Source organism: Cyprinus carpio, chromosome B19 (assembly GCF_018340385.1).
Source record: "Cyprinus carpio isolate SPL01 chromosome B19, ASM1834038v1, whole genome shotgun sequence".
NCBI classification, from domain to species: Eukaryota; Metazoa; Chordata; class Actinopteri; order Cypriniformes; family Cyprinidae; genus Cyprinus; species Cyprinus carpio.
This window is the reverse complement of record NC_056615.1, coordinates 18,263,167-18,286,161: the sequence shown is the minus strand read 5'-3', so window position 1 is coordinate 18,286,161 and position 22,995 is coordinate 18,263,167. Positions and strand designations below refer to the sequence as shown.

At 38.5% G+C, this 22,995-nt stretch overlaps 1 protein-coding gene across 1 annotated transcript; it reads right to left on the bottom strand.

The window, feature by feature from the left end:
* Positions 1-780: 780 nt before the first annotated feature.
* Positions 781-9,656, bottom strand: LOC109112241 (cytochrome c-like). Its single transcript, XM_042745509.1, has 2 exons — positions 8,954-9,656; positions 781-932 (listed from the first exon to the last, which is right to left on the bottom strand). The coding sequence occupies exons 1-2, from the start codon at positions 9,123-9,125 to the stop codon at positions 781-783; spliced, it is 324 nt and encodes a 107-aa protein (XP_042601443.1). The 5' UTR covers positions 9,126-9,656.
* Positions 9,657-22,995: the final 13,339 nt, after the last annotated feature.

Below are 22,995 nucleotides of genomic sequence, written 5' to 3'. Positions count from 1 at the left end.
ACATATCCAGCAAGTGTAAATGACTACCTCATGTTAAACATATTAAAATTGAATTAGGATTAAATTGAGTCCGTGTGGATTATGAGCAGAAATATCTCCATTCATTCACGCTTCCAGTTCTAATGGATTAGGTACTTCGAGTCCAAAAAAGGCCTAATATATAACAGAATGCTATTTACATACAATACATTAGCTACATAGTGATTATAGGATATACTTTAAATAGCTTTAAATAGCCAAATTTGTGGCATGTTATTAGATGGATGAATAAAACATCAAAAGGACACTCAGGTTTTAAACTTAAAGTTTATGGATATGCAAAACATTCAATGAAATATCCCAAAATGTGAATATCATAGTTGTCATATATCATACATTTACATATTCAGAATATGTGATTAGTTTATCTGAGCAGGTGTTACAATAACCATGAACTACTACTGAGGTAACAGTGAACTCTGCTGGTGGACTGGAGAATTATAAGGTGCAGGAGTTGATCAGTAAGAAATGTCTTTCATTCATAATAAAACGTTATTAATGCTAATTATATATATATATATATATATATATATATATATATATATATATATATATATATATATATATATATATATATATATATATATATATTACATTTACATTTAGTCATTTTGCAGACGCTTTTATCCAAAGCGACTTACAATTACAATTATATATATCAATTAATTCACTTGTTGGTTGAAATTATTTATTATTTAAAAAATATTAATAATATATGAGTAAACTGTGAGAAAACATGTTTTAAGTGGATGATGTGGCTTTTTTCAAATATGTTATTAAATTAACCCTTTCCTCATTCTTCCGGATCCCAGCAAAGATCATCGTGGTCCCTGGAATGTACTTCTTAGGATTCTCTAGATACTCCATAAGTGTGTCTTCTTTCCAAACAACACCTAAATCAACCAAAGCAATGTTTTGTTTAATTACATTTGAGTTTGATTAGTCTTTTGATATTTCCTCCTTTTCTTTTCTACACTGTTGTGTATGTGCACGTGCATAGTGACGTCATTGGTTACTGTGGGTGTCACCGGGGGTGTGGTGTCTGTATTAATGCATGTGTGCTCACCTGTGTGGGGCTGGTGTTTTGGATTATGGCTGCAGGGTGAGCGTGTGGAGAAACTTTTCTGTTGACCGTCGCCATTATCATCTTCTGTTTCTGCACTGTCTGAGGTATCTTTGCACGGCTTATGAAATGCATCAATTCAAGTAAGTGTTGGTTCTTGCTAAGCTTGTGACATGGAACAATAAAGACGTCCCATCATGTGCAATGGTTCAGAGTGACGCGTCTTCAGTGTAAACCCACATGTCTTAGCCTGCTGTGGCTTTGGATTAGTTTTAAATTTTATATGCCGCAATATTTGTCGACAGAAAATTTGTTGAAGCGCGGAAACGTTTTGCTGGGATAACATTGGATGTTTGAGATCGCTTTCAAAGTTGTAGCTGGTAAACGATAGACGTGAATGCACATTGTACTCGCGTAAAGCCCATTCATTAACAAATCTGCTGTTACGATGCTTATTTGGTCATCACAGTCGCTTTTATTAAAAGGTACACGTTTATAAACGTGGCGCATTGTTTGTCAATGACGGATTGTATTCCCTGCTAGGCTCAGCGGTACTTTCGCATAAGGTGATTGTACTGGTTTTTGTTTGTTTTGGGGTTTTTGGTAGTGTTTTGGTTCGTGCGTCAAGCGGGTGAAGCATTGTGCTTGGGAGTGCCGCCGTAGTTCTGGTTCTAAGACGGTTTGTCTGGTTCTAGACTATCGGTATTGAGGTACATAAATACCCACCGCTAGTATGCACAGAAGACTAGGGTTGAGTTTAGCTTAGCCTCATTGGAAGTTAGGGGGAATCAAAGACAACGCATTGTACCTTGTTTACGTGGAAACACAAGTTATAAAAGGGGCGCTGTGTTTAGTGTCACTAGCGGATATATTTGTGATTATTGGATTGTTTGTAAATGAAAAATGGAGTTGAATGATACCAGGTCAATTGATAAAAGACAAATAACACTTACACCTAGGGCCTTTGAATATAAATTGGAAAAGCTCCAAGAAGAACGCCAAGTAAAAATAAGAAAGATTAAAGGTGCAATAAGAGAAATTAAAGACCTAAAGCAAAGTGCTGATAATGCTGAGAAAATACGGTCATGTCTTGAAAATATATCGAGCTTGTTTAAAGAAGCAAGTCATCTTCATGGTGTTGTGGTCCCTATGCTCCCACCTGAAGAACAAGAAAAACAAAATGCTTGGTTTGGCAGTGTGGAAGAACATAAAATTGCCTTTGTAGAGGAGACAAATGAATGGTTGCTGGAGGCACCCGACATATTAGAGGAACGCGTTGTCTCACCATGTTTAGGATCTGTTTCCAATGATGAGGCACGTATATCTAAAATAGTGGAAAAGGCAGTAGAAGATGATATTAGACCAAGGGATAGTGTTTCTAATGTGTCAGTGAGGTCAAATAAATGCAGTTCAGTGGCGAGTAAATTTATGTCCATTACATCATCAGCTAGATTAAGGGCTGAGGCGGAGACTGCAGCTCTTATGGCTCGTCAAAGGCTGCTGAGTCAGAAGCATGCCCTGGAGGAGCAGCAGGAACTGTTGAGAGAGAAAGAAGGAGGAGCTGGACCTGGACATGGAGCTGGCAGCATCTATGGCTAAAGTAAGTGTGTTCAAGGCTTCAGAAGGATCTTGTGCGTCTAACATTTCTGTGAAATCAGACGGGATGAACTCCTATTTGAAAAGAGGGAAAAGAACACAGTTAAGCCATGACGCTGCAACATTTGTGCCTGAGTCCAACACTCAATCATCGGCTGCAGAGGTTGGAGGGGAAGCTTTGTTTTCTGGTAATGCTGCTGTGCGGCCTAAGACATATAAAAAGATTGAGCAGTCTGCTGTTGTGACTCGGGCTTGTCCATCCACTTTGGTTACTCTGCCCGCTGCTGTGACTGGGGTTGGTATGTCCACTCTGCCAGAAGGTGCTTACCAGTTACCATATGTACCAGCACCTGTAACAGTGAATAATTCTGATCAGCGTTTTCTCAAAGTTTTGGAAAGGCAAAATGAAATTACATCTTTATTGGTTGAACAACAGTCACTTTTTTCTCTTACCTAAGCGAGACCTACAAGTTTTTGACGGAGATCCATTGCAGTATCAAACCTTCATAAGAGGATTTGAACATAACATTGAAGGAAGAACACAAAGTCAGAAGGACTGTTTGTATTACCTCGAACAGTATACAAGAGGTCAGCCCAGGGATTTGATCCGAAGCTGTCAACATCTGCCTCCATCTCATGGATACACTAAGGCAAAGTCACTGCTTCAGGAGCATTTTGGCGATCCATACAAAGTAGCCTCTGCCTATATGGATAAGGTGCTTTTATGGCCGATGGTTAAAGCTGAAGATGTCAGTGCTTTAAGAGCCTATAGTTTATTGTTGCAGGAATGTTGCAACTCTATGGGGGCCGCTGTAAATGACCTGAACGTGCCTGCAAATATGCAAACCATTGTGAAAAAGCTGCCTTATAAGCTGCGGGATCATTGGAGAAGTGCGGCCTGTGCTATTCAGGAGAAGTTTCATCGAAGAGCTACTTTTTCGGATATTGTGGAGTTTGTTGAGAGACAAGTCAAGGTAGCAAGTGACCCTCTTTTTGGAAATATACAAGATACACCTGCGACAGGAGGAAAGGGATTAAAAATGGTTAAGTCTCACTCTCAAACTAGTTCAAAGGCTAGAGGCAGTAGTTTTGCCACTGCTGTAATACCCGCTGAGAAGAAAGTGGAGTCTGGGAATAAATTGGAGAAGAACTCTTTAGTGAAAGTTTGTTTGTGTTTTGTGGAGCTGGGCATTCGTTAGATGTCTGCCTTCTTTTGGATAAAAGGACACAAGATGAAAAGTTGTCTTTTTTGAAGGAGAACCGTATGTGTTTTGGATGTCTGTGCATTGGGCACATGAGTAAAGATCGCAGAAAACGTCTAATATGTAGAGTATGCAATTATAGGCACCCCACATTGTTGCATTTCCACCCCAAGGCAAAACAAAAGAGTTCGACTCAGGCCAATGGTGGCTTGGAATTTGCCAGAGGAGGTGTTGTGGTGTCTGTTCAGTCCAGTGGCTTGACTGGGGCCGGTAAACAGGACTGTACGCTTTCTATCTTGCCTGTTCAGGTGAAATCCAAAAGGGGGCAAGAGACCTTGGTCACATATGCATTTTTGGATCCAGTGAGTACCGCCTCGTTCTGTACAGAGCGACTCATGAACCGGCTCAATCTTACAGGGAAGAAGCTGGGAATCCTCCTTAGAACTATGGGACAAGAGAAGGTGGTGGATAGTTATAAGCTGTCAGACTTGGAAGTTGCAGGGTTGGATTCGGACAGCTTTTGTGACCTTCCTGAGATTTTTACTCAAAGGAGCATGCCTGTTCATAGAGGAAACATTCCATGCTCGAAAGACCTTCAAAGATGGCTGCACCTGAGACACATACAAATACCACAGATTGATGCTGATGTGGACCTTCTGATCGGCACTAACGTCCCTCAAGCTCTGGAGCCGTGGGAGGTGGTTCGTGCAGTGAACGGGGGCCCTTATGCAATTAAGACCATTCTGGGTTGGACGGTGAATGGCCCACTCCGAGAAGATTGTCGGATCAATGATCAGTGTTTGCAGACTGACATCACAGTCAATCAGATCTCAGTGGAGAGGCTTGATGAGCTCTGGGAGAAACAGCTGAAGGTGGATTTCCCTGAAACTCTGCAGGATGAACAACCTGGTCTGTCAAGGGAGGACAAGCGCTTCATTGAGTCAGTCTCAGAGTCTGCCAAGCTCATTGATGGTTATTACAGTATTGGTCTGCCGGTAAGACAAAGATACATCAAAATGCCAAATAATAAGATAGTTGTGGAACAGCGTGCATTGAGTCTTAAAAGGCGTTTGAATAAAGATCTGTCTTTTCGGTCCGATTATATCACATTCATGTCTGGGATGCTGACTAATGGTTATGCAGAGAGGGTTCCAACTGAGCAACTTGCCCGTTGTGATGGAAGGGTGTGGTATATACCCCATCATGGGGTGTATCATTCTAAAAAGAAAAAACTGCGGGTAGTTTTCGATTGTGGGGCTATGTTTCAGGGGACTTCTTTGAACTCACAGCTTCTTCAAGGACCGGATCTCACAAATTTGTTAGTGGGAGTCCTCACAAGATTCCGTAAGGAACCTGTGGTGCTCATGGCAGATATTGAGGCCATGTTTTATCAGGTCAGGGTGCCGGTTGAAGACTCTGACTTGTTGAGATTCCTGTGGTGGCCTGATGGAGATTGCAGTCAGGAGTTAGTGGAGTACAGAATGATGGTGCATCTATTTGGTGCTACTTCCTCCCCTAGCTGTGCCTGTTTCGCTCTGAGGAAGTGTGTTGAAGACAATCGAAAGTGCTTCAGTCCTATGGCAGTTAACACTGTCCTGCACCATTTCTACGTCGATGATTGTTTGGTGTCTATTGGCTCTGAAGAGGAAGCAGTATCTTTATGGCAAGAGCTTGGTGCCTTGTGTGCTAAAGGCGGTTTTTAAGCTCACGAAATGGATTAGTAATCGACGCACTGTCCTCGCTACTATCCCTCAGGAGGAGCGGGCCAAAGAGGTGAAAGATCTGGATTTGGATAGTGATGCCTTGCCTTTAGAGCGTGCTTTGGGTGTACAGTGGTGTGTCCAATCTGACTCATTCAAGTTTAAAATCACACTTAAACCTCACCCACTCACAAGAAGAGGAATCTTGTCCGTGACTAGTTCGATTTATGACCCTCTTGGTTTCTTGGCACCTGTTGTTTTGTCTGCCAAGAAAATCCTCCAAGATCTTTGCAGGAGACGTCTGGGATGGGACGATCCTTTGCCCTCTTCGGTTGCTGGAGAAAGGATGGCTTGGCTGGAAGACCTTCATGACCTTGAAAATTGGAAGGTCAGTAGGTGTATAAAGCCTGTGGACTGTGGTCGTCTTGTTTCTGCTCAGCTCCACCACTTTGCAGATGCAAGTGAGGAGGGGTTTGGGACTGTGACTTACCTGTTGCTCCATGACGATTGTGGGCGAACTCACAGTGCATTTATAATGGGAAAGGCACGAGTAGCTCCTCTAAAACTTGTCACCATTCCCCGTATGGAGCTGACTGCTGCGGTGGTGGCTAGCAGGATGGATAAGTTGTGGAGGAAGGAACTGCAAATGGACCTCCAAGAGTCAGTTTTTTGGACAGACAGCACTTCTGTTCTGAAATACATAAAAAACGAGACATCTAGATTTAAAATCTTCATAGAAAATAGAGTGTCTGAAATATTGAAAATGTCTAACGTATCTCAGTGGAGGTACGTGAATACATCAACCAACCCTGCGGATCTAGCCTCCAGAGGTGTTAAAGTTCAGTTATTGCTAAAGACTAGTGCATGGCTCTGTGGTCCTGAGTTTCTTCATGAGCCTGAGAGCAGTTGGCCCAAAAACCCCTGAGACCCTGGGAGACTCTTTTGTTGTAGACCCGGAGGTCAGGGCTGTGGTTGTGAACGCTGCTCAAGTAGAGCATGTCAGTCCAGTGGGGAAGCTCATTGATTACTTTTCCTCTTGGCTTCGTCTTAAAAGGGCTGTTGGTTGGCTTCTCAGGTTTTTAAGACTTTGCTTTTGTCCCGGGTGCGACATCGCAAGCTGCTGAGAGAAATTCTTTCAGGATCAGACCTTGGTGCCGAGCAGCTGGGGAAAGTGCTACAGGTCCAGATGGAAGGTGTTAAGGCTCAAGTGCCAAAGGATGTTCTGTCCATGGAGGATATGGTTGCAGCAGAATTAGATATTATCCGTTTTTGTCAAAAAATAAGGTTTCCGGGAAGAACTGGCCAACTTGAAGAAAGGAGAGTGTGTAAGGAGGACAAGTCACCTCTACAAGCTTAACCCGATCCTGGATGGTGATCTCATTAGGGTTGGAGGACGGCTTAGTAGAGCAGCTATGCCAGTTGAAGCAAAACATCCAGTTATATTGGCTAAAGATCAACACATCTCCAATCTTATTCTCTGTCATGTACACCAAGAAACCGGTCATGGTGGACGAAACCATATGCTTTCTCATCTGCGTCAGAAATATTGGATTCCTGGTGCCTGTGCTGCCATTAGAAAGGTTTTGTCTAGGTGTGTTATCTGTTGTAGATTGTCTGCTTCGCCTGGACATCAGAAAATGGCTGACCTTCCTTACAGTAGGATAACTCCTGATGAGCCTCCTTTCAGTCGAGTTGGTTTGGACTGCTTTGGACCATTTGAGGTTAAACGTGGAAGAGGTGTGGTCAAGAGGTATGGGCTCATTTTTACATGCTTGGCGATGCGAGCCATACACCTTGGAGTTCTTTCATCTTTGGATACAGACTCCTTTATCAATGGTTTTAGAAGGTTTGTGGCTAGACGGGGTCAAGTTCTTGAAATCCGCTCAGATAATGGTACTAACATTGTGGGTGCTGAACGTGAATTAAGGGAGGCCATTGAGAATCTGAACCATAACCTCATAAATGACGTGCTGTTACAAAAGGGCGTGAAATGGGTTTTCAATCCCCCAGCGGCATCACACCATGGAGGTGTTTGGGAAAGATTGATCCGGTCAGTTCGTAAAGTGCTATACTCCATTTTGGAGACTCAGACTCTGGACGAAGAAGGCTTGGCGACGGTGTTTTGCGAGGTAGAGGCGATTGTTAATGGCCGTCCAATTACAAAAGCATCAACAGACCCTCAAGACTTGGAGGCGTTGACTCCTAACCATCTACTTCTTCTTAAGTCGCGGCCGTTGTTGCCACCAGGACTATTTGAGAAGGAGGATGTTTACGCTCGTCGTCGCTGGAAACAAGTGCAGTATATGTCGGATTTGTTCTGGAAGCGCTGGGTGAAGGAGTACCTTCCTGGACTTCAGGAGCGTCAGAAGTGGAATGCTGCTAAAAGAAACTTTGTTCCAGGAGATCTCATCGTGTTAGTGGATGATATGGCACCTCGCAATACTTGGATTACAGGAAGAATTGTGGATACTGTTCCGGACAAAAATGGACTGGTTAGAAGTGTATTTGTTAAAGGTGATACCAGTTATCTGAACAGACCAATAACTAAAGTCTGCCTTCTGCAGGAAGCGGAGGGGCAGTGAAGATCTGTGGATACAGCGGATATGAACTTTGACTTTAAAGGACTAAAAGTTCACTTTGCCTTTTGATTTGATGTCTGTCTCCCACAAGGTGGTTCTGGTGGTCAATTATTACTATGAAATAATTTGGGGCCGGAATGTAGGAGCCATACATTTGAGTTTGATTAGTCTTTTGATATTTCCTCCTTTTCTTTCTACACTGTTGTGTATGTGCACGTGCATAGTGACGTCATTGGTTACTGTGGGTGTCACCGGGGGTGTGGTGTCTGTATTAATGCATGTGTGCTCACCTGTGTGGGGTTGGTGTTTTGGATTATGGCTGCAGGGTGAGCGTGTGGGAGAAACTTTTCTGTTGACCGTCGCCATTATCATCTTCTGTTTCTGCACTGTCTGAGGTATCTTTGCACGGCTTATGAAATGCATCAATTCAAGTAAGTGTTGGTTCTTGCTAAGCTTGTGAAATGGAACAATAAAGACGTCCCATCATGTGCAATGGTTCAGAGTGACGCGTCTTCAGTGTAAACCCACATGTCTTAGCCTGCTGCGGTTTTGGATTAGTTTTAAATTTTATATGCCGCAATACAATGCTTAAATAGGTTTTCTTGATTTATTTCTTAATTTATTAGTGTGAACTGAATCAGGATACAATATTTGGTCACAAATAAGTTTAAACTGAAAGCATTACATTGTTTGCATATTTGCATATTTTTACACAAAGAAAGTATTTCCTCTATGTGCAGCTATACCGGCTTGTCAGGACCTGTGACCACTCACCCTTCTCCATGGTGTCCTGTGTGTAATGGTAGCTAGGTGCTTGGCCGGTCAAGCGACCAAAGAGTCCATTTAGGTTTGGACCAACTTTGTGTTTGCCTCCAGCTTCAACAGTGTGACACTGAGAGCATTTATTAACAAATATTTTCTTTCCCTTTTCTACGTCTTCTCCCATTGTAATGCTCACAACAGGTGGATCTGAATAAAAAGAAAGGATTTTTATCTACAGAAATTGACTTTCAAAAATAAACCTATTTTTAAAATATTCACTGAAGTAAAACAAGTGCCATCTGACACTATCAGTGTAGTATTGCCACAGCCGATTCATTTTGTGCGTTTTGTGCGTCAAATGTACGTCAGGAAATCTAATAACTTCTTTCTAAAATGAACGCGGAATACGGGATCCATATGAACATTGAGTGAATAAAACATCGCGGATTAAAGTCGTTCTGTAAACGTAAAATAGATATTGACATTTAAAAGTTATCTTAAGCTATAATACCGTAACGAAATTCGATGTATATTAATCTTAATGTATTAGTAGGCCTATATTAAATGAGAGAGTCCTGCACCCACCTTTACTGCGCTACGAATACTCACGTATAGACTATTACTATCATGTGTCAAATTTCACTCATTTTAATGCCATGGCTAACTGCCAACACCTTTCACCAACCCAGTTCTCAGTTTCTGTTCAGTTGAAAACTTTTTTCTACAAATACATCCTCAAAGTCAGTCTGACCATGGTGCATGTAAATATATAATTAGGGTGAATTCGGGTAATCGCATGGAATTGCATGGCAAAGTCAGTGACACTAGGCAAGGCAAGTTTATTTATATAGCACATTTCGTACACAATGGTAATTAAAAGTGCTTTACATAAAAGAAAGGAAAATAATCAAGGAAATAAAGTCTTCGTATCTAATAGAAAAATAAAACAAGGAATTTAAAACCTTGAAAATGATTAAGAAATTAAAGACAGTTAAAAATAGAAAATTATTTGACATAAAATACAATGAATACATAAAATGCAGTGCAATCAGTTCGGACATCGCACAGACCTCATTCAATAAATGCACAGCTAAACAGATGAGTTTTGAGTCCAGATTTAAAAGTGGCTAATGTTTTAGCACATCTGATCTCTTCTGGAAGCTGGTTCCAGCTGTGGGCGGCATAATAACAAGCAGACTCCCCTTGTTTTGTGTGAACCCTTGGTATTTCTAACTGACTCGATCCTAATGATCTGAGTGGTCTGTTAGGTTTATATTCAGTGAGCATATCTGCAATGTATTTGCAGAACATAGGAGTCTGACTAGATTAATGTTAAGGACATAAATCTGTCATAAATAATACAGTGTTCCTAATTGTTGTCAAATTATGTTTGTGATCTATTCAAGCAACAAAATATGTATTTAAGTGTTGAAAATGTGTTTTAGTTTTTTTTTCTTTCAAACATTTTTTTTGTTGTCCTACATTATCAAATATGATTGAGAATGTGGGACAGCATGCTTTGGGTAATCTGGGACAGTCTTCAAATGGAGGAAATATGTATTTGGGGACTTTATAAGCTATATATATGCTATATATATGCTATAATAAGAAATGGGTGTTAATGTGGACTACTGGAGGTTATAACATTAGCAAGTTCGCAGTAGCTAGCAGCTAGCTAAACCAGCTGATATGGAATCTGGGAAACGTATTCCAGTAGCAAGCAAAGGTATCAGGATGAAGTAAACAGTTAATTTCATTTCCCAAATTCCCAGTTTGTTTAGTATATACAACGGAACAAATCACTGAGCAGGAGGGGGATCTGCGCCCAGGCCAGATGACAATGTTCTGTACACACACACACACACACATACACTCTCTCACACTGGTATTACAAAGCATGTGCATAAGAAAATGGTGTGATAGATGATGATGGGTATCTCACCTGCAAGGAGTGTTTGTTCCCCGAGTAGCCACAATTTTAATAGAATGGAGAACTTGAATAACTGACTGAATAATCCATTTATTAAATTGTTGCTTGCTGTTGCTTAAATTTTAGTTGATTCTTTAAAATGTTAATACAATGTTAAACAAATATTAAACACTTTTAATAGATTTAAATGAATTAACACAATAGATTGTGTACATAAATAATTTTTTTTTCTGATATTGAAATATACATTTCCTTATTGCGATTTCTGTACTTGTAATTTTTTTTCAGAATGCTTTTTAAAAATTGGTTATATTGTGATTTGCATGCATAAAGAATGGTGAATATAGGCTTTTTTAGGCCCAATACATATGTCCCAGATTACAAAGTGACCTGCAGATTATCAAGTTTTTGGCACAAAAAACATTAATAGGTGTGGCATTGCTCCTCTGGGTATAATGTCAACATTCTTTCTTCTGGTGTGGTTAGAAAACATCTTTGGGATTTCAGAAAAGTCTAATGTGTTGATCTAATATGTTATATAAATATCGAAATAAATTGCAGAAGTCAAAATTGCAAAAAATATTCCAGATTACCCGAATTCACCCTACTTTTAGGAGTATTTTTGGAACATAGATTGGATGTAGTAACTGAACATATGAAAATGAAAATGTCTTCTTTAAGTTATAAATAAGACTAAAAGATTATCGTAGTACGTTTTACAAGACAATATTTTTTTCAGTGTTAGAATTTGAAACCGTCTGTTAGTAACAAAATGTGGTTTATCTGTTTTGTTAGTTGTAACAGGTTGTAAAAGTGAAAGTGAAAAAAGTGAAAGTCGTGACATTTGTCAAGTATGGTAACCCATACTCGGAATTGGTGCTCTGCATTTAACCCATCCAAGTGCACACACACAGCAGTGAGAAGTGAACACACCATGAACACACACCCGGAGCAGTGGGCAGCTATATATCCAGTGCCCCGGGAGCAACTGGGGGTTCAGTGCCTTGCTCAAGGGCACTTCAGCCATGGGTATTGAGGGTGGAAGAGAGCACTTTTCATTTTACTCCCTCACACCTACAACTTCTGCCAGCACCGAGACTCGAACCTGCAACCTTCAGGTTACAAGTCCAACTCTCTAACCATCAAGCCACAGCTGCCCCATTACAAAACTGCTTAGTTGTTGGACAATCAAGTTTGTAAATGGTAAGTGTTCTTTTTCTCGTCTTTATATTTTGCCTGACTGCTACTGCTCTTTTTATTGTGGAAGTTTGTATTTTTTGTTAAATTTATTTTAATAATTCCTGATTGTTCCTGCTGATGCAGTTAGATGCTTTTGAATATAACGTAGGCCTACTTCATTTAGATTGCTATATAGTTTGCATTATAGCAAGAGAACTGCTGCATGTAGGTTGTGTGAAGTTTCACCTCATGGGTTTTTGTGAAACTATGGATATCTATGTCAAAAGATGAATACTGAAGGTCAAAAACTGAGAGCAAGGAATATTTTTGATATTGCAAACACCAGTTCTCTTTTATGTTATTTGTTCCTTGCAGGTTGAAATCACTGTCCAGGGGGAAGACCTTAAAGCAAAGCAGAGCGAGATCATATATCTTCTGCATCTTGTGCACCTATATGAGGTAGATGTTTTATATCATTATTCTTGGTTAGATGTGTGTGTGTTCAGCAACTCATTGGGCAAGTGGCATGTCACACTGTTCCTCAGCAACCTGTAGCAGGCCATCTTGTAGAGAATCAACATCAAACATTCCAGTTAATTAAAGAGTATATTTATAACACCTTAACCTCATTAAGAGTGTATTTGCAGGAGAAAGCTGAGTGGCTCTTTTTATGCAGGAACGAAAGGAACATTGATGCGGTTATGGGTGTTGGATGTTCAAACACTCTTAAACATAAAGGTTCTTTATAATCATTAATGCTTCCATGAAGAACTTTTAACATCAATGGAACCTTTTTCTTGCATAAAAAGGTTCTTTATAGTGGAAAAGTTTCTTTAGATTATTAAAATGGTTTTCAGACAAAGAAAAAAACGTTTTTTTTTTTTTTTTTTTTAGAAACTGATGATTGAAAGATTCTTTGAGGAAGCAAAAATGGTTCTTCAATGGCATTACAGCAAAAAAAAAAAAAAACTATTTTGAAAGATATATAACACACTGTCACCAGTGTAGTGTTATTCATAATTTACTCAAACAGTTTACAAGCAGGCAAGTACAGATGCAAATGCATGAAGAGAATAGGAAATTCATAAAACTGGTGAACAAAACATCTCTCATAAACAGCTGTTGTTTTTGGGCTTCGTTAGTCTAAAGCTGTGTAGTCTGTGTTCTTTACAGTTTCTTCTATAGAGTCTTCTACTGTTTCAAGCATGTAGTCATGGACTTGAGTCCTGTGTGAGAAATCAAATAAAGCAATTTGTTAGAAATCCAATGAAATGAATACATTATATATAAATTATATCTAAAAAAAATCACCCAAAAACAGTTTCAGTTGATACCAGAAATATTCAAGTTTACCTTTCTTTTGGAAATGGTGATTCAGGTGTGCGTGTGTGTAGAGTCAATGCACGGAAAGGGTCTAAAGGGAATATGTTCCTCCTCCCAAACCTTTGTGGTAGGGTGGCTGAGAGTCCGGTCCCTGAGCGCACACACATTGTGCAGGACCGGCCGAAGCGCTGAGGGAGGTTGATATTGGATTTAGTGCGTTCCCTTGGGGTCATCTCTGTATCCCGCCCGAAGCGAAGGGGGAGGTTGGGATGCAGGTGTGTTGGTTTCGTTATTTTGGGGTGAAGTCGCAGGATGGTGGGAGAGCTTACATGGGTGCTGGTTGGGGCTATATTAAGAGTGAAGTCTTCTATCTCCAGACTCCGTGGAATCTCTTGAGCATTCTTTGACAACAAAAATGTAGAAGAAGAAATGGTGAAAATCAGCATATTTAGTAATCAGTGGACTGTACTGATAAACTAGTCACTGATGTCACTTTCAAACTAAGAAGTTCCATACACTATTTACATTCAAATTTACAATTATTGTTTTTTTTTTATTGTTATGTTTTTATTTGCTCATTTCCACTGTAAAATTCAAAGCAGAAATGTAGAGGATACTAACAGTAAAGTGATGTTACATACAGCCAAGTATGGTGACCCATACTCAGAATTCGTGCTCTGCATTTAACCAATCAAAAGTGCACACACACACCGTGAACACACACACGGAGAAGTGGGGTGGACCTACCGTATTATTTATATTTCTTATAACTTTGCTTATTTGTTATTTATTTAAATATTTCTGCTTGTTTTTTTTTCTTTCTTTTAATTTGGTGCAGCCTAATGTAATCATGTTTATTCAGTAATAACAGACACAGTATGAAGATGTAGATAAAAGACAACAATAACACCAATAATAATTATCAAATCTCAATCTAAATAAAAAAGTAAGATTAATATAAAATGTATAACTATATTATTATTATTTAAATAACATGGTGCAACATTATTTTATTTATAATTTAAATGTTTATTTTTATAATAATTGAAATAAAAATAAACATTTAAAATTATATATTACAATTATTGATTATTCAATAATATTATATATGAAGCCCTAGATCAAAGATAAAGAAAACAACTTTAACAATAATTATCATCATTTTAATTAAAAAAATACATTTGAAATTATATTATTTTATAATGACACGGTGCAACCCCATGTAATCAAGTTTATTCAGTCCTATTAGATATTAAGACTTAATCAAAGTCTATTATGTTTTGGGCAAACTATGACAGTGCATTTACTCTGAACCACAATTCCCACTTACTGCATATTCCAAACTAAAATAGTAAGAAAAAGAAAGTGTGTAAAGCACTTACCTCAGGAAACTGTCCCCATGTAAATCTATCAGGATCACTGTCATCAGGAAGTGGCAATCTGAGAGCCGTGACCTCCTTCAGCATGAAGCTGCTCAGGGTGCCGAGGGCTAAAAAGAGAAGAGTGAAGTAGAACATCTTAAAATCATTCACTGAATTCAAAGCACAACGCAGGGTTTTTATACATTTGGCCATGTGCAAATAAACATACTCACAAAGACATTCCTTATGATGCACTCACAGTATCGCATACTTAATATATTAACACACAGCACCCACCTTCATTCATTCACTAATGACCTTCTTGAGTGTTTCATAGCAACAGAGTGACAGGTCCAACTGAAAGAGGAGCAGAAGTCCTCACCAAAGGTGCCTTAGGTTTCTTAAGACATGTCAGAATATGAAGACTATTTTTTGAAGTGGACTTCTTTTCCGAATCACTATGATTTAATAACTAAACCCTTAATGTGGTGGCTGGTCTTGAAATATTAATGCATTACTGAGGAATTATAAAACAGCTATAAAACTGATTTTTCCCCTAATTGTAGTCTTATAAAGAGAGGCCAACCAACAAGCACATAAAATAATCTCCAGGAAATGTGCACCCTATTCCATCCTATATGACCAGTCAATAAAATGCAATCACATGCGGAACAAAACCCTTGGACTCGCTCCAAATTAACCAGAGAAGTAATCCATGTGACAATAGTTCAAATCAATTCATCGTGCAGCTCACCGAGACCTCAATTACCACCACATTCAGGCTGGAGTAAGTAAAAATGCTCTGTTTTTTTCACGTAAAAGATGCATGACACATGAGGATGAATAGACAATTGACATGCTGGAAATGCCTGGATGAAGTGTTGTAGGCCAGAGTCACACTGGTATTTTATCAATGGTCTGGTATTTTATCCCATCAAAGAATATTTACTAATTGCCATCACTGTCATGCAGATCAATGGAAGTAAGGGGTGGCATATTAATTATGTAATCAGTGCTGTTTGATAAAAGTCATCTAATGATGTGTAGTTTATTAGCTGTGTTAATCATCATTATCATGTAGCTGAAATATATATATATATATATATGAATATATAAAATGTTAATATAAAAAAGGCATTCCATGAATGCTGTTTAAAATCTTTGAATAGGGCATTTTTGAGATTCCTTGTTCCAAATATGTCTCCATCAACTTAAAACGCACATTAATGATCGCTGGCTATAATTAGCTGTAGATGTGCACAGCACATATTTTTGTATGACGTCTATTAGCAGAATGCTCATATAATAGGTCATAAATAAGTGAATTAGGTGGTGATATATTGGAACCCTAAATGTTAATATTCTAGATGGAGTTTATATATAAAAACATCTTATCAAGTGGTACGAAATTTATTTTAAACTGAATAATTTATTATTATATGCTTAATATCGATATGGCGCATCAATTAGACAACTTTTCGGTGAAGGTCAATACATATGTTATCCAGCAGGGGGCAGTGCGACATTACTGTCTCATGGCAAGCTGTCAGTTAGGATTGCGTTGAGATTGCGAGATAAATCTTACATATATAAAAAAAGAAGTAATATGCTATATATTAGTTAGTTAATTGTAATAAGAAAAAGTCAATAATACATAGCTGGGCTGCTGCTGTAAGTGTGTGCTGTGTATTGACACTAAGACAAACTATCGTTTCTATACGATACGCAAAATGAATGAAAAACATACTTTCCGGAACTAAGCTTTACTTATTCATAACTCTGAAATGGATAAAAATCTTGCAGGGCATCCAGCGGCTTTGTTTTTCACCTCAGTGTGCCATTTATCAGCTTTTAAAATAATAAAGTGGATGTTTTATTTAGATGGTTAGAGGATGGAGACCAAAATGTGTATGCTTACAGTTTATTCAGACTTCAGCTAAACAGTCCCTTTGTATTTTTTCCCATCCTGTCAGCTCTAACCGATCAAAGACCTGAACAAACATCCACCCTAGACACTCAGAGAAGGGGTGTAGACCGTCACCACAAGACCTTAGGGTCGTCCAATCAGATGTCTGCCGAGGTCAGCATGTTTCTGCCAATCAGGAATGAAGCGGAAGGTGCTGATGAAGGATCAGGAAGCTTAGAAAATGGTCTTTAATGACAGAGGAGGGGTGTGTTCGCACATGTGTGTATTAGCATGCTACTATTTACGTATATGCGATGGCTTTATCTGACACTAGCATCTGTAGTTTTGAACTTCAGGTCTCTGCAATCATGCAGAAGTGCAGTACGTATAAAAAGCGTATAAAAGAGAGAGAAAGAGAGCGAGCGATAGTGTGGCTCCACCCACATGGGGTCTTGAACTTTGACCTCTAGTCTCCTCTCTCAGCAGATTCCTAAGATGTGGCTGATGGCAGTGATGGGGTCGAGGCCTGGCATGATGGCCAGAGTAAAGTGCAGTCAGTGTGGGAGGAGTGGGTGACCGTTAACCTTTCAACGAAACTGAACTTTGACCTCTACGCTTTGCCTGAAGGTGACAGCCTGTGCAACCTCCACTGTTAAAGCTGGACATAAATATACTATCGTCGACATTTGCTGCCTCTCACAAAATTCAATTCAATATACACGTTAATATTACTAAAGATGTACAGATAACTCCTTTCTATATGTTGTTCAGGTGTCGGACACATTTATAATTGTATACAAATAAGTGTGAAGTGTTTTTATGTATTTGTGAACACTATAATGGAAGGCCTAAAAATAATATTTCATGGAAATATGATTAAAAGACTAAAGAAAACTAAAGAAGGTTACCCTGCTACTTGATTAAAGTGCTGCATGTGTCAAACAAACACATGGCTGAGGATAAGCAGTACTCAACACTGAACTGCACTTAGTGCCAGTAGACTGTATAAAAACCATGAGAGACATTTGATAATGGAGATGCAAACTATCCATGAAGTAAACAGAGCTCTTGCTGACTGATGACAGATGCATGAAAAGAGAACATCCTAAATGATTAAAATGTCTCTTACAGTTCATGAGAGTAATAAATGGTTTAAGAGAGTGTTAAATTGCACACAAAAAAGTTAGAATATTTTATAAGGCTTTTGAATTTTTGTATTGTTTAATATGTTTATATTTTAATATCAATTTAATATTTAATTTTAATACATTTTTGTTAACTTAATTTACTTATTATACACCATTCAGTCAGATTTTCATTTCAGAAATGAATACTTTAATTCAGCAAAAACTCAAATTGATTAAGAGTGACAGTCAAGTCATTTTTATTGTTACAGACGATTCCTATTTTAAATAAATGCTATTTTCTGTTGATCAAAGAATCCTAAACAAAAAATGCATTACAATTTTAACACACACAAAAAAGTAAATATTTATATAAATATTAAGCATGTTAAAATTAAGGATATCTGAAGGATTGTGTGACAGTAAAGGCTGCAGTAATGCCTGTTGAAAATCCAGCTTTACAACTACGGAAATAAAATATTTAAAATATATATATTAACATGGAAAATTAACATTTTTGATCATATAAATGCAGAGAATAAGAGACCTCATTCAAAAGCATTAAAAAATCTTACAGACCCTAAACTTTTGAAAAGTAGTGTGTATGTAAGCTTTTAAATTCTGAGGAAAACAGATAAATCTTCTCTTACATTTTTTCTCTCCCACACACACACATAATTTTAGAGGTACGTCTGCCCTCAAGTCTCTAATTCTTTGATCCTCTAAATCTCAAATACTAAGTCTCCACTGTTATTATTACATTTCATTCTTGACAGCCAGACTTTCCATCGTCAGTCCCTCATGCACTACACTGCCTAGACCAGACCTCTAAATCAAATCCCACGGATCCCTATAGAAGTATGGGTTTGCTTGAGCTGTGCAGTCAACTGTCTATGGCATTTTCCCACTGTGTACTGATAACATCAAGGTGTTGAAAAGTACAATCTCAACTGTTGGCACCTGCCAAATGCTTGAATGAAAACCTCTGCTACTGTGTTGAAAATGATTGGTACTGAGTGAGGACAAGGATCTAATTAAAAAACAGCTGAGACAAAAACTCTAATGCCAGCTGACATTTTAAAGTGGCTCAGACAAATAAAAATCTGGGAAAGAAACACTTGCTTGATTGAAATTTTATGGATGACTTAAACCTTTAACCGAAAGCAGCCAATACACGTATGTAAGAGAAGCGAACCATGAAATGTCTGGGTAAATCTAGTTATGCATAACTGTGTTTACACTGGTAAATTATGCTGTAATTTTTTGTGTCAATTAGTTGGTGTTCATCCAAAAGCAGTTTCTCAGTCTACAAAATACTAAATGTAATTGCCAGGAACATTTAACTACACTAAAGATGAACAGATTGTCAGTCATCCTGGCAGTTTAGCACATCTGGAGCCGACAAACAGATGAAAGTTTAGCAGATAGATCTCGTAAAAGTAAGATGAATGGCCTACATGCATGCAGGATCACCATTAATCACAACCAAATTACTTACAGCATGAAACAAATGAGAGAAGGCAATATGAAAGAAATGTTGACATGTTACAGTAAGCTTTAACATTAATTAAGGTAATAGCTAATAAAAATAATTATGAACAATTTTTTACAACATTTATTATGTGTTGTTAAATTCTAACATTTATTAGATGTATAAATTAACATTATGGACAAACATGATTTTACTATACATGTTTAAATCAACATATACAAGAATAAATTCTAAAGAATGTTAATATTTATAAGTGTTTTTAAATAGAAAAAGTTGTTTGTGTTTCAACTTGGCTTCCAATAGTATAAATACAAGTTTTTTTCCCCTTTGAGTTGGGTTATTAAACCAAATTCCCTTTCTTTCAGAGTAAGTCTTTGTCAAAAATCCACCGATATCCAGGGAGGAAAGTGCATATCCACAAACTCATATGATAAGAACTGTTGTAGCCATGCCATTCATTTATTCTTGTTCAAAGAAGCAAATAAGAAGACAGAGAGAACACACAAAGGAACATGTATACAGAACATTTACTGCGCAGGAGAATCACATAACAACACATTGGGGACTAAGAAGTCATCTGTGAGTGTGTGTGCGTTTAAGTGGGAAGGAGAGAAATAAGCGAGAGACAGATAGAGAGAGTGAAAGAGAGAGAGAGCGGGAGGGATTTAGTTGCTGACAGGTATGACTGATGATATGTTGGGTCTACAGGCTGAAACAGTAGATGGTATCAAGGAAACCCAAGATTAAATCAGCTGGAACACACACTCACACACACACACACACACACACACACACACACACATTCACGCATTTTCCATTTACGGTCTTTGACTGCTTCACTTTAGTGTTGACTGTATCTCATAACAAATCAAATGTGCAAGACACCAAAGGCTCGCAGATTTATATTCAGGTACCACCTGTTGGAGGGCATTCATTAATAATGTGCTATTTCTTTACTTACATGGCCATCACACAGGCACACACATACAATTTTCCCAACAGACTCGTTAGAATTCTCATGCTTTCTACTAACTGGTCATTTTGAACACTGATGTCATTGTGCAAAGAATGAGGTCACAATGATTGGTCTCTGAGAGAGGGCAAAAGAGACAGACAAGAGAGAGGGAGAAACAGAGAAAGACAGCATAGAAAGACAGACAAAAGAAACACAGAAAACACATAGGCTAATGGGACTGCCATACTTAAAATGTACTAATAATTATTAAACCATAGACTTGAGTTAATGTTCTTAAATTTAAGAGGTTAATAACCTTGACTGATCGGCACATGATGGACATGTGACCTGTTTAACAATTTTTTTTTTTCATCTGGAAATATTCAGAAAATACTGATATAACTGTAGCCTATAATTTACGGATATCTTTATAAAGTTGCGTAAAGTTTAAGGAATGGTGGTGTGTTCATACCACGTCAGAAATATTAAAAATAAAAGTACTCAAAAAATAGGTAGGCTATATATTCTGCAGAGCTTCAGTTGCGCATAACTGATCAGAGAATCGGGATAGTGAATCAACATAAGATACGTTCAAACATTTACTGTTTGGGATTGACAGCGGTTTACTTAGAGTCTCGAACATTTGAGCCGCGTGCAGACCACAAAACTGATGGAAGCAGCTCCGGTGGAAAACAGTTACTGTATCTAAAACCTCCAGATGACACACGGCTCATATCTCCGTCTATGTGAGTTACCAAAACTATATATCACACAAATATCACATGTGCAGAGTGGTTCCCTCACACCAGAAGTAGCCTACGTTTGCCTAAGGTTTTGTTCACACAGCAGGGGTTTGACAAGAATATGGGTTTTAGTCCAAATTTTTATGTGTGTGAGTTTTGTAACAGAATACGGTTGTCACTCCCGTATATAAACAAATTATGTGTGAACGTAGCATTATTAAGCATTTATGTAACCTACTGGATTGAAAACCACATTATGCTGCTGTGCCCCCCCAAAAAAATAAAAATAGCGGCCTGCTCTATCTTTATCCTATATCTCGTGTGCAGTTCTTGTTTGTGGTTATACTAATTTTTATAGCCAGAATTCTTCTTGTAATGCAGTGTTATTTCTAAACAGGTCTGGCCTACCTACCTGTAATAAGCATACTGTTGCAAGAAGAAAAAAAATCTGAATTAAAATAGAGCAACTGCGTTTTTCTCATATTTCACTCTAAAAAGTTTTTGTTGTGTCTCAAGATCGATTATACCTCTTAATCATGATAAATCATGAAAACATTTTTAATAGCCCAGTTAACGCATATGCTGTCACTCTTTGACATTTTTATTTCTTCCTCTCAGATGTGTGAAAGTTTCTGTGACTGTTTAATGATGTAAGCAGTGAAGTAGTTTAAGATTGGTTGTCTGCTAAACATCTCACCATAATATTCTAACACTGCATCGTTTCACACTATATTCCTTCAGTGTCAGTTCATAACCAAGTGTTAAAAGCAGTGATAATCCTCTTTCAAAACTACAGATGTGAAACATTACTTAACCCAGTGTTAAAACTGGCCTTAGCCTGGTGATTATAACAATGTTAAGTTTTGAAAAATGTTTTGATCCATTGCATTCAAGGTATGCATTTTTTAAATAATGTATGCATCCCATATTAATCAAACCCCGCATGCTCTACTGGAACATGTATCATGACTACTGGCACACACTCACATACAAATAGTCTATGGTCTCTGTATCCTATTTCTCTATTATCTGAGGTCTTTTTATGCCACCTTTATGAGAAGTAGCATGACGTCTGCACATTTTTTCTGAAGTTCCCATTTCCCATGTCTGTGGTTGGTCGTGAGTACCCTGAAAGCCACACAGAGAGACAAAGGCACACATATGCATTATCTACCCATATCAGTCTCTCTCCTCCATCACGCCTGATTCTCTCTCTTCCCCTTGGTTTCTCTGTCTTAGCACATGATGAAAGACAGGCTGACGCAAATGAAAGAAAGCAGGATTCGTTTTCCTCCTTTCAACAAATCTTCTGTTGGAGCTGTCAGAGTGGAAGTGCTCACACTTCACCAACCACTGGTTTCTTGCTCCCTCTCTCTCTTTTTATTCACATCCGCACACAAACAAACACAATAACACGGAAAAGGGTTTTTTCTTTTCCATACACACTTGATTTCTGTGCTGATCTAGGTTGGGAAGTACTGTTTTTTCTTGATTTTTCATGATTGCGAACCTCAGTCACATTCATAGGCGTTGTGGGTAGCCATTTACAGAAGTGAAGACTTCTGGGAAAACAGATGAACTGCAACAAGGAATCGCTACATTTTAATGTCGCTGTCACAATGGTAATGTGTGTGTGCGACTGTGGCCGAGAGTGCATGAGGGAAAGCTGCTGTCAGAAGCCCAAAACCCCACGGTCTCATTTTAACTAGGACCAGCTGATGCGTACCAGCTTGCGTGTGACTGCTCATTTCCTTCCCTGCTTTGAATGCAAGCGTATGTATACACATTCATCTGAGTGGAAATGGCAGCTCTCCCTCTCAAACATGGCAGCTTTCGGCAGGAGGGTTTTGAGTGAAATCAGTCGAAGTTGTTGCTAATTGTGCCCACCGACGAGACGCATGCAGACATCGAAAATACAACCTTCACCTGGGATCCATCAAACCTAAACTGAGGGGGTTGCAAACTAATGGCTTCCAGACTCTCCGTGTGTGTGAAGAATAATTGAAATGGTCACATTAGCTCTTATTCTGTCTGGCCTTTC

Bases quoted from the DNA above. Each gene is read 5' to 3' on its own strand.
- LOC109112241 (XM_042745509.1), bottom strand. From the start codon at position 9,125: ATGGGAGAAGACGTAGAAAAGGGAAAGAAAATATTTGTTAATAAATGC. The intron at 933-8,953 runs GTGAGTGGTCAC...TGGTTGATTTAG, and splicing joins ACAGGACACCATGGAGAAGG to GTGTTGTTTGGAAAGAAGAC.